General features: G+C 55.8%; 2 protein-coding genes and 2 long non-coding RNA genes across 11 annotated transcripts; 3 read left to right on the forward strand and 1 right to left on the reverse strand.

The window, feature by feature from the left end:
- The first annotated feature begins 1,779 nt into the window (after nucleotides 1-1,779).
- LOC134054744 (uncharacterized) lies at nucleotides 1,780-4,178 on the forward strand. The gene is made up of 2 exons (XR_009934056.1): nucleotides 1,780-2,055; nucleotides 2,165-4,178. It is a non-coding gene; the product is annotated as an uncharacterized LOC134054744 (long non-coding RNA).
- A 460-nt stretch (nucleotides 4,179-4,638) lies between these two features.
- LOC134054742 (tumor necrosis factor receptor superfamily member 10A-like) lies at nucleotides 4,639-15,550 on the forward strand. Of its 7 annotated transcripts, none has more exons than XM_062510663.1 (11): nucleotides 4,639-4,873; nucleotides 8,379-8,511; nucleotides 9,095-9,223; nucleotides 9,562-9,676; nucleotides 9,760-9,845; nucleotides 9,959-10,051; nucleotides 10,196-10,236; nucleotides 10,634-10,729; nucleotides 11,120-11,192; nucleotides 11,283-12,025; nucleotides 13,549-15,144. In XM_062510663.1, the coding sequence occupies exons 1-10, from the start codon at nucleotides 4,826-4,828 to the stop codon at nucleotides 11,597-11,599; spliced, it is 1,131 nt and encodes a 376-aa protein (XP_062366647.1). In that variant the 5' UTR covers nucleotides 4,639-4,825; the 3' UTR covers nucleotides 11,600-12,025; nucleotides 13,549-15,144. The 7 variants fall into 7 exon arrangements, with proteins under 7 accessions (XP_062366647.1, XP_062366648.1, XP_062366644.1 ...); XM_062510664.1 differs by having other exon boundaries at nucleotides 8,382-8,511; XM_062510660.1 differs by lacking the exons at nucleotides 4,639-4,873; nucleotides 13,549-15,144 and adding exons at nucleotides 6,159-7,710; nucleotides 15,442-15,550.
- Nucleotides 14,739-19,730, reverse strand: RHOBTB2 (Rho related BTB domain containing 2). Of its 2 annotated transcripts, XM_062510656.1 has the most exons (10): nucleotides 19,529-19,720; nucleotides 19,255-19,358; nucleotides 18,986-19,171; nucleotides 18,433-18,898; nucleotides 17,874-18,399; nucleotides 16,638-16,756; nucleotides 16,414-16,564; nucleotides 16,242-16,330; nucleotides 15,793-15,898; nucleotides 14,739-15,711 (listed from the first exon to the last, which is right to left on the reverse strand). In XM_062510656.1, the coding sequence occupies exons 1-10, from the start codon at nucleotides 19,718-19,720 to the stop codon at nucleotides 15,473-15,475; spliced, it is 2,178 nt and encodes a 725-aa protein (XP_062366640.1). In that variant the 3' UTR covers nucleotides 14,739-15,472. The 2 variants fall into 2 exon arrangements, with proteins under 2 accessions (XP_062366640.1, XP_062366639.1); XM_062510655.1 differs by having other exon boundaries at nucleotides 17,874-18,898; nucleotides 19,529-19,730.
- Nucleotides 16,374-16,956, forward strand: LOC134054743 (uncharacterized). The gene is made up of 2 exons (XR_009934055.1): nucleotides 16,374-16,513; nucleotides 16,607-16,956. It is a non-coding gene; the product is annotated as an uncharacterized LOC134054743 (long non-coding RNA).
- Nucleotides 19,731-21,065: the final 1,335 nt, after the last annotated feature.

Genomic DNA, 21,065 nt, shown 5'->3' on the forward strand with positions numbered 1-21,065 from the left:
CACTTCCAGGGCTCTTCGAGCAGCCCAAGTTTCCCTTCCCTGTCCCTGCATCCCCCCAAACCTGGGACAGCCCCAGATCTGGGATTTTTCCAGAGCATTTTTTGATGCTGCTCCTGGAAAAATGGAAGCAAACCCCACTTCTGCTTTTTCTGGAAATTTGGGAAAAGCCATCCAGCCCCGAGGCAGCCAAACCACAGAGCTGTACCAAGGGGAAGGGAATTTCCAGCCATGGGTGGAGCTGCTCTCATTTCATCCCTAATTTTTTTTTTTATTTCCCCCTCCCCCCCCCCCCCATTTGGAGCCTGATTCACGGGATTGAAATCAGAATGAAATGGAACTGGTTTGAATTTCCTGGAATTTGGTGACACCACCTCGGTTCTTCTCACCCCCGGGTGCTGCAGGAGAGGTAGAAAAGGTCCCAGAGCTGCCTTTAAAACAACCCGTGGAAATCAGGGAATGACTCAGCACAGGCAGGGTTTATTTTTAGCTCCATCCAAGAAGAAATTTCTTATTAATCCCTCCAGTTCTAGCCCCAAAATAACATCATTTTTTTATGGCCTGGAAAAGCGTTCCAACTTCAGGAGCTGGGATTGCTCCTGCCAAAATCTAGCCTGGCTTTAAGGAGGGCACATTTTGGATAGCATAAAAAAAAAAAAAAAAAAGAAAAGAAAAAAAAAAGAAAAAATTACCAGAAAACCCAAAACGCTGATCCAGGAAGGAAATGGCAGTTTGGGATCACGAGGTTTTTGTTCAAGGGAGGCTCCTGGGGCTTTGTTTGTCAACCTCAGAGATTTGGCCTTGATCTGGAGGCAGCTGGAGCAAGGATCACGAGCTGGGGGATGGAAAGAGGCAAAGGATGATCTAATCCCGGCCTGCTCCGGGTGAGAAATTCCCTGGATTGGATGGATCCCAGCTGGGATCTCAGCCCCACACTCACAGGGGGATGGGGAGAGATTCAGGAGTCAAAGTGGGGCAGGTGGAGACACTGACATAGGTGAGGAATGCAAAACAAGGAATTCCTTCCCTGTTCTCCATCGTTCAGCCCTTCATGGGGAAACAGGAATCCAGCACATGAATATGGGAAGATAAATCCCATAATTCCCAATAAATCCCTCTGCCCTTCCCAGGGAAGCAGGGATCCAGCACATGAATATGGGAAGATAAATCCCATAATTCCCAATAAATCCCTCTGCCCTTCATGGGGAAACGGGAATCCAGCACACAAAGTTGGGAAGATAAATCCCATAATTCCAAATATTCTGCTTCCCCTCTGCCCCTTCCAGGGAAGGAGGGATCCAGCACACAAAGTTGGGAAGATAAATAAATCCCATAATTCCAACTACACAAATTTAGGAAGATAAAGAGTCAGGATTGCTCAGCCTGGAGAAGATTTGGGGTGGCCTCAATTGTGGGAAAGCGCCTCGAGAAAAGGAAAGGAAGAAAGGATGAAAAATCCACCTGCTTGCCCTGAGCACCCCAGAAAGCCCAAAAATGAAGCAGGCAAAAGGAGTGAGGACAGAAACGCGAGCACCTGCCACCGCAGAGGGGAAACTGAGGCACGGAGGGCCAGGGTGGTTTGCCCAGGCTTGCCCAAGGAAGGTGCAGCGGGGAATGGAGCATCACTCACGAAGCTCACAGCTTGCCACAAAGCTTTTTTCTTTCATTTTTTTTTTCTTCTGTTTCAAAGAGGAACTTGGAATTTATGAGACGAATAATTCATTTATCAGGAGGAAGAGCAGGAGGGGGGAGGGAGGGGGAGACGGGGGGAAGGTCAAAATTATCGAGCTGCCTCAGAAACCCTCCCAGGCACCAAAACAGGCGGGAGGCAGCACAGAACTGAAGGTAAAACTGGATGGGGATGTTCAAAAATAAAACAGGAACGGTCGCGTACCCCAGCAGCTCCCCGGGGTGTGCTGAGGGTCACAGCACCGAGGAAGACTCTGGAAGGGGGGGATCAGAGCCTCCCACAGCCCAGTCTGTGGCAGAGCTGGATGTTGAACAAACAGACACTGAGTCACGCCGGACAGGAACGTTTGGAGGATCTGAGTGTCACAGGTGAGGTTACCCATTAACTCTGCCTGATAAGGCTCAGCTTTCCCAGCCATCCCTTTATTGCTCTATTCCCTGCTGGAATTTCAGTCTCCACACTCTCTTTTCTCCACAGCCAGAGAGCAGGAGTTGAGCCAAGCTCCTGCTCCAGCCCTCACGCTCCTTTCATTCTCCACTTGCAGCAGAACTGAACAACCCAGGGGAGGATTTGAGACCCCCAAACCGGAGGGATTTTTCTTCTCAACGTGCCCAATTTCCCCCCAGTGCTGTGCTGGGGTGCAGCCTCTGCGCTCCGGGGTATTCCTGGTGCAGAGGGAGCTGTGGGATAACCAGGGGGTGATAAGGGCTAAGAGGTCTGGCCCTGGGAGATAAACACACACCCCATTCTAACCCATGGCCAAAGCCTGCCCGAAAATCCATCTTAAATGAAAACCACGGTGCTTTTTTCCGGGATGGAAATTCTCGCAGGGAGAGGGAATGATGTGTGTGCCCAGTGTCCCACTCCTTGGGATGGCTGGGGACAGGCAGAGGGTGACCACTCTGACCTCTCTCCATGGCTAAAACCCCCTCGGGCCGGACACTGAGCTGCCTTTGTACAAATATTCTCCCTGTGGTTTGCAGTTTTATAAATGAGGAGGCTGAGATGGAAAGAAAAAACCCTGAGGTTTCCAAACAAGCGTTTGGTGGGAGGAGGATGGGATCGCAGGGTCTTGATGCTGAGGGGTGACCTCCCACTGCCGGGATGGATGAACTGTGGATGTTCCACTTCCACGTGCCCCTTGCCACACATCCCGACGTTTTCCTGGCTGAATTCAGTTCCCTGAAGAGCATCAGGTTGATTTTTCAGAAAGGACGAACACAGAGAATGAATCCTTCCCCATCCCATTTGCACACGGGTTAGCATTTAGCTGTAGTCCTAGACCTAAACCTCGTTCTAGTCCTGCTCTAACTGAAAAATGAATCATCCTCTGAGGACTCCAATGACTTCAGCTGCAGCCAGTGGTGTCCAGAGCACAGAACACAAGGTTTTGGTTAAACAAAAGGCCCCACATACTTTCTGGGGCTCGTAATAGAAATACCCACCCAGGAAACGAGCAGAAATTACCCTTTCCCTCCTCCAAATCACATTTCAGTTCATCCATCGTGTCGTATCTGTTCATAACAATACCCAGGCTGAAAAATTCCCTGTGCGAGGCGACAACCGCGCGGCCACCGCTTGTCCTGACTCGAAGCGCAGCCACCAAAGAGAAAGCGCATCCCAAATACCCTCACCCGGAGTGGCTCAGCTGTGATCCTCCTTGTCCAGCTGGGTCCACGGAGCCTCGCTGCTCTCCTCCCAGCGCAGGAGCTGCTCAGCAGCCCCATGGCATTGTCGGGGCACTGAGCCCTTTTCCCTGGCCAACTGCATTTTTTTTCCCTGGCGAACTGCATTTTTTTTTTTTCCTGGCGAACTGCATTTTTTTTTCCCTTTCACGGTGCTGCTCGCATTTTTCGGCCCTATCACCTGCACGTTTCCCTGCCTCGGGCACTGCTTAGGAGAGCAGCAGTAAATAAAAGTTTTTAACAGCCTCCGGTGAGTCATCGGGGAGGCGCCAGGGAGGGAACTCACAAGGATTAGTTCGGAGTTCAAGGATAAATATTAATTAATAAGACTTTATCTCGGCTTTCTCTCAAAAATCCCGGTCCTGGAACGGTTTGGGCTGGAAGAGGCTTGGAAAAGTTCTCTTGGAGTCCCTTTAGGTACTGGAAGGGGCTCTGAAGTTTCCCGTTCCTTGTCCTTCCTAAAGCCCGTCTACCGCTCCATTCCAACACTCCCACCACACCTCCACCATCTCAATAAAATCAGACTTTTCTTGGAATTAATTTTTCTCACACACTCCCCTGATAACGTGCAGCAGCAGAGCCGTTTGTCTAACAGCAGAAAGTCCAAAGATTCACCTTTTCACTTTATTTTTTTTCCCCTTCGTCTAGGGTTCTATCTTACAAAAGAAAAAAAAAAAAAACAGAAAAAAGGCGGAAATGAGCTCAATGGTGAGATGGCCACAATTTTGCAAAGTTGAAATCTTGACCCTAATTCCCGTACTACTTTTTAAAGATTATCCACTTAACCCTTCCCCCCCCCCCCCGAACACAAAATGTGCTGGAGTTCAATGAGCAATAGGAAAAAAATGCAAGAAGGAGAAGCAACACCCTGAAAAATCATTCCCGAACGCTCATGTGTGACTCGAGTTTTCTTACTCGGTCACTTGAGGGGTGAGCGAAAACAACGAGAGAAAAATAAGAGTGGCTGAAAATGAACCGCACGTGAACCACAGCGGCCAAAATTCAGAACTCGGAAGAGCGGGGTCGTGACACCTCCTTCTCGCCGAAACGGGGAGTGGTGAAACCCCAGACGGGACCTGGGGCTGGGACATCTCTTGTCCCGCCCCGTCCTTTAAAGCCCCGCTGCCCTGGCTGGTTCCCCAGATTCTTCGCTCCGCGGAGGGGAGAAGCGGCTGTGGGAGCGCTGCCCTCGCCCTAGAAACCCCAAATCGGCCGTGGGGAGAAGCGGCTGTTCCAGTGCTGCGTCCGGACCTGCTTCGTGCCGTGCCCGGACTGTTCCTTCTCCGTTCCCGGACTGTTCCCTCTGCGTTCCCGGACTGTTCCCTCTGCGTTCCCGGACTGTTCCCGGGCTGTCCCTGGGCCGTTCCCGGACTGTTCCCGGACTGTTCCCGGGCCATTCCCGGGCCGTTCCCGAACTGTTCCCGGGCCGTTCCCGCTCCGCGCTCCGCTCACGATGCGCCGGTCCCGGCGGCGCTGGCTCCCTGTTCTGCTGCTGGTCACGGTCAGTGGGGACGGGGGGGGCTCGTGGGGTTGTGGGGACCCTCCGGGAGCGCAGCCGGGGGGGGTTCGGACCCCTGTGGGGGCTGCTCGCTGTTGTCGCGACATGCCCAGACTTGCAGCGCTGTCGGAGGGGCTCGGAGGGGAGGGGTGGGACGGGGAAGGATGGGATCAGGCGAGGGGCTGGGGATGGGGGAAAAAAAAGGTGGGGAGGGGGTATCGGGGTGTTTGGGGAGTGCCCTGGTGGGCGCTGTGTGGATGGGGGGTGCGGCTGCATGGAGGTGAGCGGGGGTGGGGTTACCTGGAGGGTGCCTTTACCAGGCATTGTGGGGGGAAAGGCTCGTGTGAGTCGGGGGGAAACTGAGGCATGGAGGGGCTCACCTGCTCCGGGGGCCGTAGAGGGGATCTGGGCCGCTCACCTGGTCTGGGGGTGACAGGGAAAATAAGGGCGGTGGGGTTCACTTGGTACGGGGATGAGGCGATGGGACCAGGGGGGTTCACCTGGGCTGGTGAGGACAGGGGTGTTCGGACGGGCAGGTGAGGACCACGGGGGTTCGGACGGGCGGTGAGGACCAGGGGGGTTCACCTGGGCTGGTGAGGACCAGGGGGGTTCGGACGGGCAGGTGAGGACCAGGGGGGTTCAGATGGGCGGTGAGGACCAGGGGGGTTCGGACGGGCAGGTGAGGACCAGGGGGGTTCACCTGGGCTGGTGAGGACCAGGGGGGTTCGGACGGGCAGGTGAGGACCAGGGGGGTTCACCTGGGCGGGCACAGCGGGATTTGGGGTACGGGAGGACGTGACGCTGTGGCCGGGGGTGAGATGGAGCCGCAGCCTGGAAGTGGAATGGGAAGAGATGGGAAAAGCGATCTCGGCCCGCAGGACCGAGCACACGGCCCTGGCCGGGAGTGACGTGGTGCCGGTGAAAGGCTGCAGGCCGGAGCAGGAATGGGGATTTCCACTCCCTAAGCTCCCAAGTCGCTTTTGCTGCCATTCGATCGCAGCGCCGACGCTCCTTGGGAATGTTTTAACACATCGCGCTGGGATGGTCCCGGAGCAGGAATGCGACTCGCCCAGACGGTGGCCAAACTCCCAGCACAGGGATTTAGGACAGAAAATTCCACCTGGGCATATCGTATTTCCCATATTTGGATTGGATGTTGTAGAGTTGGGAAATACCTGAATTCTGTTCTCACTTGAAGTCAGGAGGATCCTGCCTTGACTTTTATCCCAGGGCTGGCCTGTGACTGCACGGCCGTGAAGGAGTCCAGGAGTGCTGCTCCCGCCCCGGAATTACATCAGCGCTGTCCACAACAGGTTTTTGGGAAGCGCTTTCATCCATCCATTTCATTCATTCTGTAAACTGGTTAGCAGAGTTTATTTAGACCAGCCTGATAAAGCCAAGCCTTACTAAACCCACCACTTCAGGGCACGCTCGTAACAACCTCGAGATTGTTTTACTTTTTATCCCGTATTTTTAATAAAAGGGATGGGGAGCTGCTCAGGGTGATGATTCACATGGCGTGATCGGACGATATTGCGTCATGGTTTTTTGAGGCCGCGGGTTTTTGAGGATGAATGCCCTGGATCTCCAGCTTTGCTGGAGATCAAATTCCACGTGCGGGAATTCCGGGGGAAAATCCCCACCTGAATCAGCTCAGTGTCCTTGGAGCGGATGACATCAAATTTCTGCCCAGCATCTCTTTTAGCCAGTTCTCCCGCTGTCAGGGGCTGTGGGATGTTTCTTCCTCTTTCAGGTCAGGAGTTCAGCGAGGGATCTCTCCTTGACTGCAGGGTCCAGCTCCTTTTGGGATCACCTCAGGAGAAAAACGAACTGGGGATGTTTCAAAGTTCAAAGCTTTTTACCTTCCCGAGCTTTTTCTCCAGGCTCGATCCTCCAGGAAGGAAAAGCTGATGAGGGATCCCTGTGCCTCTAATTCCTCTTTCTGCAGACTTTCTGGGGTTGTTTACCGTGGGTGAAAACTCCTGAATTTCACCAGTGCTGGATTGTCCAACTGACGGTTTTGTCAGTGGGTGCTGTGGGCTGATAACCTTATCGTGCATTGGTTGCTGCTCCCTGTAGAGCAATGAAATCCCGTGGCTGAGGGGCCTTCCCAAACTGCAGAAAACGCTGTGGTGTCGCTGTGATCACCCTCACAGCATGGCAGAGTTCAGGTTGGGGAAGAAACATGGATTTTTTTTTTTTTCTTTTCCCCCGTGGAAATGGGATCATTTTGTCCCTTCACTCCCAGCACTCCCAAGAGCAGAGTGGGTGAAGCTGTTGTGGCTGGAGCTCCACAAGTGGATTAAAAAAAAAAAAAACAAAAACCACACTTTACAAACTTACAAAAGTTCCTAGCTGGAGAAAAGAGGAGCAGAGCCAGACCCTGGGAGATGTAGAACCAGAAGACATTGGAGGGACATGGATTTGATCCCTCCAAGCCAGGGTCTGGATCTGGCCCCGTTCCCTGCCTGGCCAGGGCTCGGGGCTCTGTGGCGTGGTCATGGTGGCTGTTTGTCCTTGCCATGGCATGGCCGGTGTCAGAGGTGGCTTTGTGGTTCTGTCACCCTCTGCAGCCCTGTGACAATTCCTCCCCAGCCCTTCCCCTGACCTGCTGCAGTCAGTTTTGCCTTTTCCTGGCGCTGGAAGCCTCCAGGGATTGGTGGACCCGGTGGACCAGGCGGTGTCTCTATTGTTTCAGCCATTACAGACAACTTCTGACTCACGGCAGAAATATTTGCTTTAAAAGGAAGATTTTTTTTTTTGTTTGGGGAGGGACGGGGAGAAGTGACTCCGGGAGCCCTGAGACACTCCACTCCCTGCCACCCCGGTGCAGGGTGCAGGTAGGGGCAGTTCTATATCCGTGGGTATCGAGCTCTATATCCATGGATATCCAGTTTATATCCATGGAGCAGTTTTGTGCTGGCTCAGAAGTCTGTTTGTCCCTGTTAGGGACACTGAGGTGCCCAAAACCCCCCCAAAGCTTAAGGGGATAACTGAGCATCGTCCCCCTGGAGTGACCCAGGGCGGAAGGAGCTGAGACAGCAGAAAAAGGGCATGGAGAGCTGGAGGAAATGTGACTTTTCATCCTGATCCTGCAGGATAGCAGGGATAACACAAAGCCCAAAGTGACATCCCAGGGGTTTGTGCTGGGCACCGGAGCCACCTTCCAGCCTTGACACGGGGCCAGTTTCCTGCCTCAAACCCCTTCCCCTTCCCTTTCCCTCCATTCGGAGCTGTTGGTGCTCTCAGAAATTGGGGAAGGAAAAGGGGTTAGTGACTCTTTGCCCTGCTGATAACCTGGCAGATGGAATTCCCCTGTGAACTTCCAGAGCTCCTCCGGAGCCTTTGCCAAGGATTAACCAGCCCTGGCTTGTGGGAAGTGCCTTTGGCTGAGCCAGCCCAAAGCTCCTCTCGTGCTTCACTGGGCACAGCAGCTCTCACCCTTCTTTTTCTCCCCTTGCACCGTGGATTGAGGTGTTTTTAACCCGAGTTTTTCTGTATTTTTTAGCAGACAGCCACTTTGGGAGCCAATGCTGTGACCCTGAAGAGGGACAGTGTGGATCCCTTGAATCCAGGCTGGGGAGGGAGAGATGATTGCTACAGGAATGGTGATGGGCTCTATTGCCAGAAGTGCCCTGCAGGTGAGATGGTCTCAGCACTGACCCCACCTCTGCAGCCTCTCTGTGCTCCTGTTTTGTGTCCTCTCTTCTCCTCAGGGGCAGCAGAGCTCCATCTCTGCCCTGCTCCCCTCTCATGGATCTAAGCACTCATTATGGGAATATTTTCCTTTTGTTGGCTCCTCATTTACCTCTGAGCTTTGCTGGTGGTGGAATCACAGAATCCTTCAGGTTGGAAAAGCCCTCCAAGGCCACCAAATCCAACCTGTGCCCGATCCCCACTTTGTCACTAAGGCCTTCCTTGGACACCTCTAGGGATGGGGACTCCAAACCTCCCTGGGCCCCCTTTCCATGGAGAAATTCCTGCTGCTGTCCACCCTGACCTCCCCTGCATGGCCCGAGGCCGTTCCCTCTGCTCCTGTCCCTGTTCCCTGGAGCAGATCCCAAATCCCCCCCGGCTGTCCCCTCCTGTCAGGGAGTTGTGCAGAGCCACAAGGTCCCTCCTGATCGCCCTTTTCTCCAGGCTCAGCCCCTTTCCCAGCTCCCTCAGCCCCTCCTGCTCCTCCAACCCCTTCCTTGTGTGTTCAGAGTTTCCCTTTCTCTTCAGGCACCTACCTTGCAGAAGAGTGTAAAGAGCAGAACAGCTTTGGCAGGTGTGAGCCCTGCGGAGATGGGGAATTCATGGAATATCCCAACGCCTTCCAGTCCTGCCAGGAGTGCTCCAAGTGCAGGGAAGGTACGAGCTCGGGGGGAGCAGGGCTGATGGCTCAGGCTGGGTCTAGCTGAGCTCTCTTAGAGCACAGTGTCACCTGTGGTGTCCCCAGAGAGTGGCCGGGGCTGGAATCTGTGCCAGACCCACATCTGTTAAGCCACATCCCTTGTGCCAGTCTTAGACGCGGGATGAGGATGAGGAAGATGAGGCTCCCAGCAGCACTGGAAGCTGCTGGTGGAGTTTGATCCAGGCACTGCTTTTCCCTTGGGGCAGGAAAGGCTGACACTCAACAGCAGGGAGGGACCAGCTCCTCCCCAGACCCAGAGGAGCTGGGATGGAGCCGTGTCCCCTCTGCCCCACAGATCAGGTGCAGCAGAGTCCCTGCCAGCCCACCAGGAACACGGTGTGTGTCTGCAAGGATGGCACCTTCTGCCCCCCGGAGCACCCCTGCGAGATGTGCCAGAAGTGCCAGCCCAGGTGGGTCAGGTGCTCAGGGTGGCTCCTGGGGGATCCCTGCTGGAGCTGCAGGTGCTGAGCCCACCCCGTGTCCTCTTTTCCAGGTGTCCCGAGGGTCAAATAGTGCTGAAACCCTGCACACCTGACAGTGACCTCCAGTGTGGTCCTGCCACGGACACGGGCACCTTCAGTAAGGGGGGGGGGTGCTGGGGGAGGGCAGATGGGCTGAGGGATGGGAATGGGGTGGGAGCTGCTGCTGGGGGGAAAGCAGGAAAGCTCACAGCCCTGTTCTATCTGCTTTAGGTGTCGGGGCCACCATCGGGGTGATCATAGGGATATCAGTGTTCTTGTTAGTGACTGGGTTCTGCATCTGGAAACGCCACTGCAGATCCTCAGGTGAGTGCAGGGGACCCCCAGAGCACCCACCTTGGCTGGGGGCTCTGCTGTGGTGTGGGCTGGGTGGGAAGAGGGACCCCAGGAGCACCCACGTGGTGTGGGCTGGGTGGGAAGAGGGATTACAGCACTGTTTCCATCTTCCAGGGGATGGGAGACCCTCGAGAAAGAGCCCCTATGAAATGGTGGTGAGTTTCTGGGATGGCACATGGGGGGTGGCTCTGTTTGTGGGCTGGGGTGAGGTCCCCCATTCCTTGTGCTCCCCACTTGGCCAGGAGCTCCTGGGAAGGCTGGGGGAGCAGGGGGATGAGGCTCATCCAGTTGGGAAGGCTGGGGGAGCAGGGGGATGAGGTTCATCCCTGCAGGGTTGTGCAGAGCTGGGCCAAGCAGGGGAGGCTCTCTGGTAGTGCCCTGGGTGCTTCCAGCCCCTCCCCAGTGCCATTAACTCTTCCCTGGCACATCCAAGGTCCACAGTGGAGATTCCAGGGTAGGGGGGAGCTGTGCTCACCCAGAGCTCCACCTTGGCTCCGTAGCAGGGTCCTGCCTTCCCAAACCATCATGGTTTGTGTTTCTCCCTTGGCACAGAGCTCCATGTTTCAAAAGCTGAAGTACAAGAACGTCAACGTGGGGGCAAGGGACAACGCTGCCAACGAGCCACGTGACATAGAGACAGAGCCACCAGTACGTGAATGGCACCCTCTGCCCCATCCTGCCTGGCCAAAATCTCATCAGCCTGGGGGCTTCCAGGGCCGGGCCACTCAGGGACATGGTGAAGGGTCTCTGTGGGATCAGGATGGCAAAATCTGCTCGTTGCAGTTGAGAGGGTCCTCGGAGGATTTGATGCTGGTGCTGAGCAAACACAGCTCTTGTCTCCTCCGCCTTGGGGCCTGCTGCCATCCCAGAGCCAGGACACACGGATGTCCTGGGGGTGGGTGGTGATCTCCTGCCCCAACAGTCCTGGGAGAGAGGGGGAGAGGGTCTCCAGTCCCCGTAAGTCACACATTGGTGCTGGGGCTTGGTGGGTGCTGTAGGACACCTTGCCATTCCAGGAGTGACACCTTGTCATTCCAGGTGACGCTGCCAAGTGTGAGTGCAAGACCCAGGAGGAATCTGGTTCCAGCACCAGGGAAGGACCCCACTCAAGGTAAGAGCTGGGGCCCAGGGGATGTGCTGCTGGGGGCTGAGATTCCTGTCCCAGCTGCCCGTGCTCTGAACTGTCCCTTTCCCCCTCCAGTGCTGCGGGGCTCCTTTTACACCTTCGCTGGAAACGTCCCCAGGGAGAACTGGAAGAAATTTGGCCGCTACCTGAACCTGGAGGAGAACGTCGTGGTCACGGCCACGTCGGAGGATGGAGTCTACGACATGCTCCTCAAGTGGCAGAGCAGGGAGGGGACCAAAGCCTCTGTGAACACGCTGCTGGAGATCCTGGATGAGCTCCACCTCGGCGGGGTGGCAGAGCACATCTCCTCCACTCTGATCCAGAAGGAACTTTTTCAGGATGGAGCTGCAGGGAGCGGTGAACACCTCCCTCCTTCAAGCTGCAGCCATTAAATACCTCCCAGAACACTTGAAGTTTAGGTGTTTATAGTTCTCATTTGGCTCCTCTCCTTTTGAAGCCATCACAGAACTGGGCAGAGCCAGGAGAGCTGATCCTCATGAGAGTATGAACCTCAGGCTGCTCTCTGCTGGAGTTCCAGGCTCAGTGCTGGTGCTTCCTCCTGAAACCCAAACTGGTTTATTGATCTCACTGGATTGATGCACAGAGCTTCAAATCATCATTTCTAGATGCCAACGGTACTACCTGAATCTTCAGGATCAGCACACACAGAAGGGCTTTTCCAGGGTTTTTGGCATCTCTGTGCTTTTTAAACTGGATCATTCATGTTTACTCAAAGGATTCCTGGCATCGTGAAATGGCTTCTGCTTCTAGAACATCTCTGAGAAGGCTTCACTCTGCATGCTTGGTGGTTCTGCAAGGTCAGCTGGGGTCTTGGGATCCTTTTTTTTTTTTTTTTTTTTTTTTTTTTGTGGACAAAACAGTACTTTATGTTGTTCTGTTGGAGCCAGTTTGAAACTGGACGTGGAGGGGAGAGTGGGAATTACTGACTTTTGCACTGTGGTCACTGTGGTTGCCTGGGGAAAGGGACAGTGCAGGGCTCAGCCAGCCCAGCTCCCTGCCAGGAGCAGGGAACATCTTCCACCCCACCAAGCCTGACCTTGAATGTTTGCCAGGATGGGGCAGCTTATCTGGGCAGCTTTTCTACCAGTGTTTACCTGCCCTCATTGTTAAATAGTTCTCCCTAATATCTAACGTGGAATCATTTCATTTGAAGCCATTCCCGTGTCCTGGCACTTCAGGCCCTTGTCTAGGGCTTGAAGGTGGTCCAGAAGAGACAGCTCTGGGACAGAGAAGGCTGTGGGACACCTTCAAGCCCCTTCCAGTGTCCCTCTCTAGCTCTCCTGGAGCTCTTTTAGGCACTGGAAGGTGCTGGAACGTGTTCTGTTCTTCTCCTTCTCCCTCTCCTTCTCCCTCTCCTTCTCCCTCTCCTTCTCCCTCTCCTTCTCCCTCTCCTTCTCCCTCTCCTTCTCCCTCTCCTTCTCCCTCTCCTTCTCCTTCTCCTTCTCCCTCTCCTTCTCTCTCTCCTCTCCAGGCTGGACAATCCCAGCTTTCCCAGCCTGGCTCCAGATGGCTTCCAGCCCTCAGAGCATCTCCATGGCCTCCCCTGGATTTGCTCCAACCCCTCCACATTGTGATGTTGGAGCCCCCAGAGCTGAGGAGAAGTTAAAAATCCCCTCGTGGCCCTGTTTGTCCCACGTTAGCCCCGCGGCCAGGGGGTGGCTGTGCTGTCCCTGTGTCCCCAGGCAGTGTGGAGAGGTGCATGCACTGTGACCTGCTGCCCATCCCACCCCAGGGGCAGCTCCTCAAACACTGCCTCTCACACAGAGCTCAGGTTTTGTTTTTGCTCAGCTGCAACAAAAAAAAAAAAAACCTCAAAAAAAACCCCGAAACAAAAAACAAAACAAAACAAAAAAAAAAACCCAAACAAAAACAACAAACCAAAAAACAAACAAACAAACAAGCAAAAAAAAAAAAAAAGAAAAAAACAGCTGGGAAAACTACTGGACTACTTGAGCTGCCATCCCAGTCCAACCATCAGGACCTTCCCCAGTGGGGTGGAAGGGTGTTCAGCACCCTTCCTGCTGCTCCCCCTTCACCTCCACTCTCCAACAATGTGTTTCAGAAGCTAAAATTTTGTACTTATTTATTTAGTATTTGTAAATGTTACATATTTTAACTTAAAAGTTATATAAAAATACTGGTATTTTATTAAGCATGATTGTGTGTTTTTATACAGAGCTCTGGCCCAGCCAGTTTTCTATTTTCCAGTTTTTTACATTTCTGTTTTTATGAAGGAATAATTAACTTTTTAAAAACAAACAAAAAAAAATCCTCCAGATTTGGATCCTCTGGTTTGATTTTTTTTTTTTTTTCCCCCCAGAAGTCTGATGAGGGCCTGCCCAGAGTCTCAATGGACACCAGTTGCTCCAGGACTCCAGAATTAATTCTCAGCCACCCCAGCAATTATTTATTCCCACCAGGAATTATTTGTATCCCACCAGGAATGGCCCCCAGGGATCCTTTCTGCCAGGGGAAGCCCTCAGCACTCACCCTGGCCTTTATTTACCCTACACCAGAGTCCTGTGCTTTGTCCCCTGCCGTAACAGGGGGGTGATGTCTGTCCCTCTGTCCCTCTGTCCCTCCGGGGGTGGCACCAGCAGCGCTGACCCAGAGTGTCTCCAGCTCCACCCAGCCAGGGCTCTGTGTGTTGCAGTAGCTGTGTTGCAAATCCATGCAGTGCTTAGTGAGAAAAGGGCTCTGCTGGACCCCCCAAAAACACCCCTGGAGCTGCTCTCCAGCCCCTGCACTGCGGAGGGGATTTTTTTTTTTATTTTATCTTTTTTAAAGATTGCGGGGCTGGGGTGAATAGCAGGAGTTGTCACTGACCTGCCCGGAGGGTTTGTGCTCGGGGGTCTCTCCTGGGCATTGCCCTGTGCCCCCTGAGCAGGCAAAGCTGGGCAGGAGCTCCTGCAGAGCCAGGCACATGCAGGGGTCAGTGCCAGGGCTCGGGTCCTGGCCAGGGGAAAAGTGAACAGGACTTGGGAAGCAGCGGTGAGTGCCCAGATTGTGTGAAAAGGAGAGAAAGCCGTGGTCCTACCTGCTCCAAGGGGCTCCTGACCGAGGCTGAGGGTGGGACATGCGGAATGAGAGGCTCCAAGGTGCTCCAGCTGGGAAGAGGAGCAGTGTGGAAAGGGAGGGGACACCACTGGGAGCATCCCCAGGTGCTCCTCCAGCAGCAGCCTCGGCAGGGGTGGGCTCCAAGGAGCTTTCCCCATCCCTGCTGGGGAGGGTGAGGAGGTTTGGGTGCTTCCTGCACTGCCTGGCAGCCCTGGGGCTGCGCACCTGCGGGGACACAGGTGGGACAGGCAGGGTCAGTCCCGTGGAAAAGCCACCTGGATGGAAAAGCCACCTCGTGTCACACCAGGGGTTTGGGTCCTGCAAGGTCTCGCTGTCCTTGCCTGTCCCAGGAGCTCTGGAAGGGCTCTGGAAGGGGGTGATGGCATCACCCCAAAGCTGGCACAAGGATGTGCCTGTCCAGCAGCTCCTCCCACACACACAGGGACCACGCCGGGCTTTTAAAATACCATTTATTACAATGGAGCCTTCCAGGCTAAAATCCCAAGCCGAGGGCTCGGGGTTGGTTTCTGGCGTGTCAGGTTGAGGGATTTGGTTTGGGTTTTTTTTGCTTTGAGTTCTCTATCTAAACAAAACCGAGGAGTTAAGAACAGGGAGGAGAGGACTGCGATCCCCTCCGTGCCCTGAATTAGGACAGACCCCACTTGTAGGGGAAATTCTGCAGTGCCTGGAGGCATTTGGGGACCAGGGTCCCCTGCCCTGTGCCTGACCCTGCTGTGAGTCGAAGGGGGCTGCAGGACCCCCAAGGTGGCTCCAGGTGGTGAGATGCCATCAGACACCCAAACCACATCCCAGAGCTTCTGGTTCCAAATCAAAATGGAAGCAGGATGTGTTTCTTCTTCTTCTTTGTCTTCTTTCTCATGCTGCCCCCAAAAAACAAAACCCATTTCCAACAAAAATTCCAAAATTAAACCACAGCGCAGCCCTCGTGCTCCTGTAAAAGTGAGTTCCTCCTGCTGCTCGGGCTCTGCCAGTCCTGCCACGGGGCAAGCAGGGCTCCAGGAGCGCCGGGGGCTGGCCCCGAGCCCTTCCCCAGTGGCCACCACCTCTGCTGCGGGGCTTGTGCCGCTCCACGGCGCTGGGGCAGGGCATCCCACCCTTCCTCCTCCTCCTCCTCCTCCTCCCCATCTCCTCCCAGGGACGCTGGAGCCAGGGCAAGGACGGGGCTTTCAAACCACAGCCGAGGAGGAGGAGGAGGAGGACGAAGAGGAGGCTGTGGCTGCCGACGATGAAGGAGAGGAAGAAGGGGAGGAGGAGGCGTTCCAGAAGAGCCAGCGCCTCTTGGGCTGCCGTTTGAGGTGGAGGTAGTCTTCCTTCTCCCGCTCCTTCTTCGCCCGCTGGTAGTGATCCTCCTCCTTCAGGTACCACACCGGCGGCCAGCGGTGCTTCTCGAAGTACTCCTGGTTCTCTGCGGGCACACGGGGGGGTGAGGGCGGTGCCAGGACCGCCGGGACCCCCCCCCCGTCACCTCCCCCTGGCTGCCACTCACCTCCCGACATGGCCTTCATGTCCCGGGGGAACTTGCGGCAGACGTTGTTGTAGTTGGTGCAGATGTGGTGCAGGCACCAGTCGGCGAGCTGGTAAGCGCAGTGGAACTGGGAAAGGATGGGGACACCAGCTCAGGGCCACCAGGATGGGCCAGCACCAGGGATTCACCTCATTTCTCCATGGACATCCAAGGCCAGACCTGCTTGTCCAGCTCCTGGAGCTGCCAGACCCCCCTGTGTGTCACCTGGAGCACCCCTAACCCAGCCAGACCCCCCCTGTGTGTCACCTGGAGCACCCCTAACCCAGCCAGACCCCCCTGTGTGTCACCTGGAGCACCCCTAACCCAGCCAGACCCCCCTGTGTGTCACCTGGAGCACCCCTAACCCAGCCAGACCCCCCTGTGTGTCACCTGGAGCACTCGAGCCCTGCCAGCACAGGCTCCTGTCCTACCTGAGCCAGCTCCAGGAACACGAGCACGTCCCCATCGATGTCCACCATCATCTGCGCCGCCTCCATCAGGCCGGTGACCGTGTACTGCTCTGCACAGGGGGACACAGGGGCTCAGGGGAGGGCTGGGACAGGGTGACAACAACCCTGCCACCCTGCAGCCACCCGGACTCACCTGTGAGAGCCACCAGGTGTGGCAGGCAGAGACGGTTGGCGAGGATGATGAGCTTCATGTCATCCAGGTCGGGGCTGGAGCTGAACTGCCCCGTGTACAGGTACTCCAGCACCGCCCGCATGCAGCTCTTGCTGGTGTGAGGAAGTGCCACCTGCCACACACATTCACTGTCACCTCCTGGCTGTGTCCCCAGCTGTGCCACCCTCCCGGGGAGCTCTCCTCACCTCGTTGGTGGAGCTCTCCACGAAGGGGCCGCCGAACATCGCGGCCATCCAGTCGCAGCTGGAGATGAGCAGGGGCTTGTGGGCACTGATAGCACCGTCATCCAGCACGAAGGTGACATCTGGGGACAAGCAGAGGGTCACAGGAGTTTGGTTATCGGGTCAAAAGGATAAGTAATAAAGGTGTTCAGCTTTAAAAGACCTTGCAACCGGCTCGATTCAGCTCCATTTTGCTCACTCTTAGCTGGTAGCTGCAAGGGTTGCAGAACTCTCTGTACTTTAGATAAGATTTAATAAACAACCGAGCCTGAACACGGGAAAATTTGTCTCCGTTGTGGTTTTAATCTGAGTGAAGACAGAAGAAAATGAAGACAAGGCACTAATTAAGTGATGCAGTTCCCACCTTTACAGAGGGGTGATGCTGGGACTGGTCCTCTCACCTGGGGCTCAGCCACAAAACACCCAAGGGACAGCAGAGAGAAGGGGATAGAGCCTGGTATAGCCTATATTTCTCCCTAAAATATCTCTAATTTGTATCCAGCATTCCGAGCCAGCTCAGAGGAGCTCAGGGAAGAGCCTCAGCATCACTCTGCCTGTTCCAAGGGATTTTCCCAGGTCACTCCACAACAGATTTGCTAGCAAGGGGAAAACCTTGGAAGCAAATGTCACACCCAAACTTGAGTCCTTGGAGAGCTGGGAAGGAGGCTGGGGATCCCCTGCCTCACTCTCCACAGCTTCTCCCAGGGGTGTGCAAGAGCCACCACACATCTGGCCCTGACAGGGACAGCCTGACCATATCAGGATCCATCTCCCTGCAACAAATCCAGCCAGAGGGAGGCTGGGACATTCGCGTCCCCCTGGGATGTCACCTCGTGCTGGTGGCTCGTGGTGCTCGTTGGAAAGCTGGGGAAATCCCGCTAAGGATTGCTCCTCATAAATCAGGATGACCCTGTGAAAATCCGGGCTGGGAGAGAAGGAAGTCGCCTTTGCAGCTCTTCTGTAAATAAACAGAGCTGCTGGGCCAGCTGGGGAGCAGGAAACCCCAGGGAAGGGCTTCACACTCTCTTTCTTGAGGGGGGAAAAAAAAAAGCGATAAAAATCCCCAAACAGCAAAGCATCACCAAAACCCCAGGGGAGGCACAGCCACCCCTCACCCACAGAGCAAATCCAGAAACTCCGAGCCCACACCCACCCTGCGAACCCCCCCAAAAAAGAACCAGGCTGCTCCTGGAGCCATACCCGAGAAAGTCCCCTTGGCCAGGCATTCCTTCACCCGGTTGGTCCTGCGGACGTGGAAGGCTTTGGTGATCTCCTGGTTCATGAACGCCTCGTTGTTGAGGATGTTGGCCACCATCATGCGCAGGTCGAACACCTCCAGCAGCTCGGCGATGTGAGCGATGTGCATGAGGTCCCGCTCGTTCTCATCCAGCTCTCCCGTGTACAGGTACTTCAGCACGGCCCGGAAAGGACCGGGCTGGATGGACGCATCCATCTTCACCACCACCATCAGCTTGGACTTGTAGGTCAGCGGATCCTCGGCCATCTCCTCCTGGATGCTGGTGAAGGCCCGGCTCCACGAGGAGAGGTTCCGACCCCTCCGCAGCCCGCGCTCGCCGTTCTCGTAGCGGTTTCCCCGCAGGATGCCGTCACTGGTGGAGGCTCTAAGGCACGGTTTGCGCTGACCGGGTCCCACCTCCTCGGCGCTCTCGCAGATGTCAAAGCTGGCGGCTCGCAGGAGGAAATCCCTCCCGTGGTGCCTCTCCTCCTGGTGCAGCATCCGCTCGGCGGCCGCGGTGACGGCCGCCCCGAAGCCGTGCCCCGCCGTGCTCTGCTGGTCCTCCTCGCTCAGGTCCATGAGGAACAGGTCGTAGAACTTGGAGGAGGAGGTGGAGAGGTAGATCTTGTGTGCGTAGATTTTGATCTTCTCTTGCAGCACCAGGATGACGTCCGCGCACAGGGGGTCCTCCAGGAGGTGGGCTGGACGCTCCTCGTTGTTGGAAGGGGGGTCCGGGACGATGATGATGGGAGGAGGGGGTTTGGGGGGCAGGAAGGGGGCTTGGAGCAGGGGTCGCTGCACGTTGCGCAGGTGGGACTTCCAGAACTGCAGGTGGCGGCGGGAGATGAGGGCGGCACGGATGGCGTTGTCAAAAACGTCCTTGACGCCAAACTGGGCCACCACGCTCGTCTCATAATAAGGGATCCCCAGCTCCTTGGCCACCTCCCTGCCCTTCTCCGGGGGAAGAATCTCATTAGGTTTAATTGGCCTGAAAGAGACGGGAGATAATTAATGAAGAGACCTGTGGAGATAAGGAGGGCAGGCAGGGACATCTCCAGGTCAACGTGGGTCCCACCTGGCCAAGGGTCGCCGCGCCCGGTTGACGGCCTCCAGGTCGGCGTAGCGCAGGTCGAGCTGGCAGCCCACCAGGATGACGGGGGCACGGGGACAGAAGTGCTTGATCTCCGGGTACCACATGGTCTTCACATGGTGCAGGGAGTTGGGGTTGGCGATGGAGAAGCACAAAACCACAACGTCGGACCTGTGAGAGGAAAAAGGGGGTCAAGGAGCATTTTGGGGAGTTCCTCCCTGCCCGGGGTAATGCCAGGCTCTGCCTGTCCCTACCTGCCGTAGGCAAAGCGCCTGTCCTTGTGGTGGTCACCAAAAGTGTCCCAGAGGCGCAAGGACACGCTGACATCATCTACCACGTCCCGGGAGCGCTCCAGCACCTGCAGGAACAGGTAAACACCCAGCTCCTCAATCCCTGAGCCCCACAGCAACACCACCAGGGCCGTCCCCACCGCGGGGAGTCAACCACAACCCCCCTGCGAGGAGGACGCGGCTCCACCTCCTCGGGATTTCCCACACGAGCCCGCCCAGCGCTCCCGGTAGCCCTCACCTCCTGGCAGACGCGGTACTGGTCGATGGCCCACACCGTGGGCACGTGGGTGGCCAGCAGCTGGTACTGGGTCAAGGTGGCGTTGCAGGCACGGGCACAGATGAGCCGGGTCTTGCCCACCGCGTTGTCCCCGACCACGACGCACTTGATGGTTTCTACGTTTGGCCTCTCATAATCCATGTCAGAATCCATTAATTGGGACCTGCGGGGAGAGGAAGGAGCTCGGCAAACACAGCCAGGACCAGCGAGGGAGGTGTTGCCAGGGCACCAGAGAGGCACAAAGCAGGAGGATGCTGACACTCCCTGGAAGCTCGGGGAAGTTCTGCAGCAGCTGCCCAGCCCTTCCCAGCTCGCTGTCCCCACCAGTCCCCTTTAAAATGTCATGTTCTGGTGGCAGTGTGGCTGCTGTGCCACGTCAGACACATGGCCTGCGTTGGATTGCGCCCTCCTCCCTCCCGGCTCATGCTTGTTCATGTGAGATGAGGCTTTTTTTTTTTTTCCCCCCTCTTCCTTCCTCCTCTTCCTTTTCTCCTTCTCCAGCATTTGCAAGAGAAGGTTCCAGAGCCACCTGAGTGCACACACAGGCACTGCCAGGCTCTGACACTGACCTGCCCCCCTTTTCCCACACCATTCTTCAGGGGATATTTGCTCCCAGCTAAGAGCAGCAAGAAGAAACTCAGGTTTCCCAGAGGCTCAGCAGCCCCAGGGATCAGGAGAGCTCCCAGGAGCAGGTGTGACCCCAACACTCCCACTTGGTGCTGTGGGTTCTGCAAAGCTGATGGGCAGCACCCAGGTGTGCCCAGGTGTGCCACCCATTCCCTGCTCAAAGCCAGAGACTGAATCAGCCAGAATTTACTCATCGCAGCATGAACCTGAGGGTTTATGTGGTTTCCAGGGGGCAAAAGAACTGAGGGGACTGAGGGATAGAAAAAAGGACAAAAAACCCCACATCCCAATTTCTCTGAACTTCTCAGTTCCATGGATCTCTTCCCCCTTGGGATAGCAAAAAGGACATAAAAAACCCCACATCCCAATTTCTCTGAACTTCCCAAGGCCACGGATCTCTTCCCCCTCGTCGCTCCCTCCTGGCAGCAGCCTCCCTCTCGAGCTGCTATAATAAACCACCAGCGCAGTGAGCGAAAATACCCGGTAACGATGGCAACGGAGCCCTGCACGTGGGACCACAGCTCCCCAAACCGGCAGCCTGGCAAGGACTTCCCAATGTTAGCACCTCCCTCCGTGCGCAGCCTCCCTGGGCACACCTGGATGCACAAGGCAGGACCGAGCCCCGTGGGCAGGTGGAGGTAAAGGCAGGTGGCACAAATCCAGGTGGCCTCGGCTTCCACACCGGGCTGGTCCCGAGGCAAAACTTCTCTGAGTAGCTGTCACCGTATTCCATGCCCCCTCCATCCTTTGGGATGCAGGGAATTCATCCCAAAGGGCAATAAGAACCAGGAGCAGCAGCAGGGAAGGTGGGCTCCTTCCCCATTAGCCCCTCAAAATCCCTTTCCATCCCACTCTGCTGCCATCCTCAGTC

Source organism: Cinclus cinclus, chromosome 29 (assembly GCF_963662255.1).
Source record: "Cinclus cinclus chromosome 29, bCinCin1.1, whole genome shotgun sequence".
Classification (NCBI taxonomy): Eukaryota; Metazoa; Chordata; class Aves; order Passeriformes; family Cinclidae; genus Cinclus; species Cinclus cinclus.